The sequence below is a fragment of the Onychomys torridus genome, chromosome 2, assembly GCF_903995425.1.
Source record: "Onychomys torridus chromosome 2, mOncTor1.1, whole genome shotgun sequence".
In the NCBI taxonomy this organism is placed as follows: Eukaryota; Metazoa; Chordata; class Mammalia; order Rodentia; family Cricetidae; genus Onychomys; species Onychomys torridus.
The window spans coordinates 80,893,731-80,897,334 of record NC_050444.1 but is presented as its reverse complement, the minus strand read 5'-3'; the positions used below and the strand labels follow the sequence as shown (position 1 = coordinate 80,897,334).

General features: G+C 51.4%; 1 protein-coding gene across 1 annotated transcript; it reads left to right on the top strand.

The window, feature by feature from the left end:
• Window positions 1-224: 224 nt before the first annotated feature.
• On the top strand, window positions 225-2,975 carry Pole3 (DNA polymerase epsilon 3, accessory subunit). Its single transcript, XM_036178500.1, has 4 exons — window positions 225-520; window positions 612-697; window positions 985-1,103; window positions 1,491-2,975. The coding sequence occupies exons 1-4, from the start codon at window positions 455-457 to the stop codon at window positions 1,658-1,660; spliced, it is 441 nt and encodes a 146-aa protein (XP_036034393.1). The 5' UTR covers window positions 225-454; the 3' UTR covers window positions 1,661-2,975.
• The last annotated feature ends 629 nt before the right edge of the window (window positions 2,976-3,604 follow it).

Sequence of the window (3,604 nt, the reverse complement as noted above, 5' to 3'; positions counted from 1 at the left end):
ATCGGAGTCCCGCCCCACCGGCTCCGTCTACGCCTTCCCCTTCCACTCTAGGCACCATGCTGTCCCGTTGCCTAGCAGCGGCGCAGAGCACGATGGGAGAAAAGACGGAAACCTCAGAGAGCCAAAATTAGTGTGGTACGAAAGTTCCGGTGATAATGACGCTGTGTGATAAAGAAACGAGCCTGGAGAGGAACGTCAAGGATACGATGGAAGCTAACGGAAACCCCAGTGACCCGAAACCACTGCGACATGAAAAGCTTGGCTACACCGGGGACTTGAGACGGGACGGGTGTAGTAGGGAGGCGGTGGTACGCAAAGCACTGTGGGACACTGGCAACGTGGGGTGGGACGGAAGCCTCCGAGGGTCAGATCTTAGCGACGCGGGAAGTCCGGACACCAGAACTGTCTGAAGAGAAGGCCTGAGGCGGAGGAGGCTCGGGCTGCGGCGGCGGCCATGGCGGAGAGGCCCGAGGACCTAAACCTGCCCAACGCCGTCATTACCAGGATCATCAAGGAAGCGGTGAGCTGCTCGGGCTGGCGGACGGGTGGAGGGCGGACGAGTGGGCAGAAGGTTCACCAGGTCCGCGTGTGTGTTCTGTCCACTCCCGCAGCTCCCGGACGGCGTCAACATCTCCAAGGAGGCCCGGAGCGCCATCTCCCGCGCCGCCAGCGTCTTCGTCCTGTACGCCACATCCTGGTGAGCCGAGCAGAGGCGGGGGGGAGGCTCTGCGGGATCTTGACCCCGAGTTCGCGGCCCCAGGCATGGTTCCCTGCCTCGGCGGAGAGCGACGCTCTCCTCCCGTCCTCGTAAACCCTGGAGCGGGTTAAACAAGCAGGCTGCCGGAGCCCGCTGTGCGGGAAAGGAAGGAACTGAGTCGTGTCGCGGAACCCCAGGAGCCCGAGAGACACGCGGGCTTTCCCACCCCGCCTCTCCTGCCCCCAGCCACTCGGGCAGCCTCTGAAGGGCTTCGCTTTCTCTCCCAGTGCGAACAACTTCGCGATGAAGGGGAAGCGCAAGACTCTCAATGCCAGCGATGTGCTGTCAGCCATGGAAGAGATGGAGTTCCAGCGGTTCGTTGCACCGTTGAAGGAAGCCCTAGAAGGTATCCATCCCCCCTCTTCTGTTTCCTTAAGCCATATGAAAGATGGCATCCTCCATGCCCTGATCTCCTGGTTTCAGGGATCCAGTACCGGCCGTGATTCCACTCGGGTTAGTTGGTAACGTTTCAGACGTGTGATGCGGACCTGGCTAGTCTTCCTTTTTTTTTTTTTTTTTTTTTTGGTTTTTCGAGACAGGGTTTCTCTGTATAGTTCTGCGCCTTCCCTGGAACTCACTTTGTAGACCAGGCTGGCCTCGAACTCACAGAGATCCGCCTGGCTCTGCCTCCCGAGTGCTGGGATTAAAGGTGTGCACCACCACTGCCCGGCCTGGCTATTCTTCCTGTCCCTCGGTTTGTCTGATTAAACAATGGTCTCCTGCTTTCTTACAGTGTACAGGCGGGAGCAGAAAGGCAAGAAGGAAGCTTCGGAGCAAAAGAAGAAGGACAGAGATAAAAAAACGGATTCAGAGGAGCAGGACAAGAGCAGGGAGGAAGAGGATGAAGACGAGGAAAGACTGGATGAGGAAGAGCAGAATGATGAGGAGGAAGTAGACAACTGAGTGGAGAGAGTGGGCAGACTGTGGCACCACGGAAGTGACCACCCTGAGATGTGTCCATGTGGTACCTTTCCCTGCAAGGCACAGGTGCCTGAGATCCAAGTTAAGACTGACCAGAATGATCAAAACCAGCTCTTGCCGTACTCAGAGCATCTGAGTAACAGAAACCTGTTTTCCTGAATCAGTCTGGAGTGTGTGACTTTTCAGTATAAGGGATTCTGAATGACTGAATAGTTTGATATCGTTTGTTTACTTAAGTATGTGGCTAGCTAGTTTTTTTGGTTTTGTTTTGTTTTTTTTTTTTTTTAATCCCCTTGCCCTGCCCCTCCAAAAAAGTAATAACTTCCAGGTTGCCTGCTGTGTTCCAGGTCACAGAGGCACTAAAGGCTCAGGGGCAAAGTGGGGCTTTGGACATGGTCACCCGTTTGATTGCACAGTATTGGCAATGGGTACTAATGGTCAGAATGGTGGCCCTTTAGGAAATGACTGAACTGTGGGAGAACTGAGGTAATCTCTTCACTGGATGGTAACATTGGTTGGTTGGTTGGTTGGTTTGCTTTCTAGACTTGATTAGCTTGTAGCCCTTCTTTATTGACTGTAGAGTTCAGTCTGCTGGGGTGGCTGCACTCCTATAGCATACAGTCTTAAATTCTCAGTGTCAATTGGAATCTGTCAAAAGGGGTGCCAATTCTTAAAAACAGGTGGTTTAACTTAGCGGTAACTCAGTGTCTGCCACTGTAGGACTTAGTGCTACCTCCTGGAAGGTGTAAAAGCCCAGGTTTGCTCTTCATTAGTCCATCTCTCTGACCGGTGGCTGCTGCTTTTCACTCCCTGAACTCTTGACAAGTTGCAGACTTTATTTCCTCCAGGCACAGTCTTTTCCCTCTCCATCTGTCGTCTCCTGCCCTGCTTCCCAGCCCCACTTTCTCCTCCTCCGACTTAGTCCATCCTCTAGTCTAGGAACTTGGATACCCTATGTAATATCCCAAAGTACAAGTTCCTCAGATTCCTTAGTCCTAATCTCCTGAAACACCGCTGAACCTTAAGGTGAATGTAATGGTGCGCAGGGATCCAGCACCACAGCCACCGCCGCTGTGGCTTTGGAAGTGTCTGGCGGCCTTTCCTTTCTCCCCATTGAGTGCTCCAAGCACTTTTCTTTCCCTCTTAGTCGAGCACTTGAGGCTGACAAGTAATAAAATATATAGTTGGACCTGTTAGCTAGCTGAGTGATGCAGTGAAGAGTTTATTGACAGCGACTGGAGACGGTTGAGAAGATTTTAATGCTTTATACAATAAAGAACATTCTTGTTAAAAATGATGACTCATACAGTGTGCTTGTGGAAAAGACCCATCTCCCTTTCTCTCTCCCTCTCCCCTCTCCCTCTCTCCCCTCTCCCCTCTCCCCTCTCTCCCTCCCCTCTCCCCTCTCTTCTCTCTCTCTCTCTCTCCCTCTTCTCTCTCTCTCTCACACACACACACTGAATTCTGGATTGCCTTGGATCACCAGCAGGTGAGTGAGCATTCACAATTAAGGACTGCTGTTCTAAGTTCTTTCAGGTATTAATTCCTATCAAGCAGCAGCATTACTGTTACCTTTGTTAGTTCTTAACCACAGCTGTATGTTAATTCTCCAATGGACATCGTTCTTAAGTCATAAGTCAAGTTTATAAATCAGAACCCCAATGGTCATTTGATATCCCTTCTTAATTCCCATGAGCATCATGGTAGACCTAGCCTTTCAAGTCCTATTTGGACTCCTGTGACTTCCTTTGAGGTCAGTGTCCCATGAATACTACTTTAGCAAATGGATCTTCCTGGAACATAGCTTTGCTTTCTGAGGTCAAATCCTGTTATTCAGGCCTGAGTAAGAGGGGTTCACCCTACCATCTAATCTCCACCATCAGGCTGTTCACGTGCCAGTCAAAAGTGGAAAGGGCTCACTAACAG

Coding starts and splice junctions, on each gene's coding strand:
- Pole3 (XM_036178500.1), top strand. CDS start 455: ATGGCGGAGAGGCCCGAGGACCTAAACCTGCCCAACGCCGTCATTACC. Junction 698..984: donor GTCCTGTACGCCACATCCTG/GTGAGCCGAGCA, acceptor TTTCTCTCCCAG/TGCGAACAACTTCGCGATGA. Junction 1,104..1,490: donor GTTGAAGGAAGCCCTAGAAG/GTATCCATCCCC, acceptor GCTTTCTTACAG/TGTACAGGCGGGAGCAGAAA.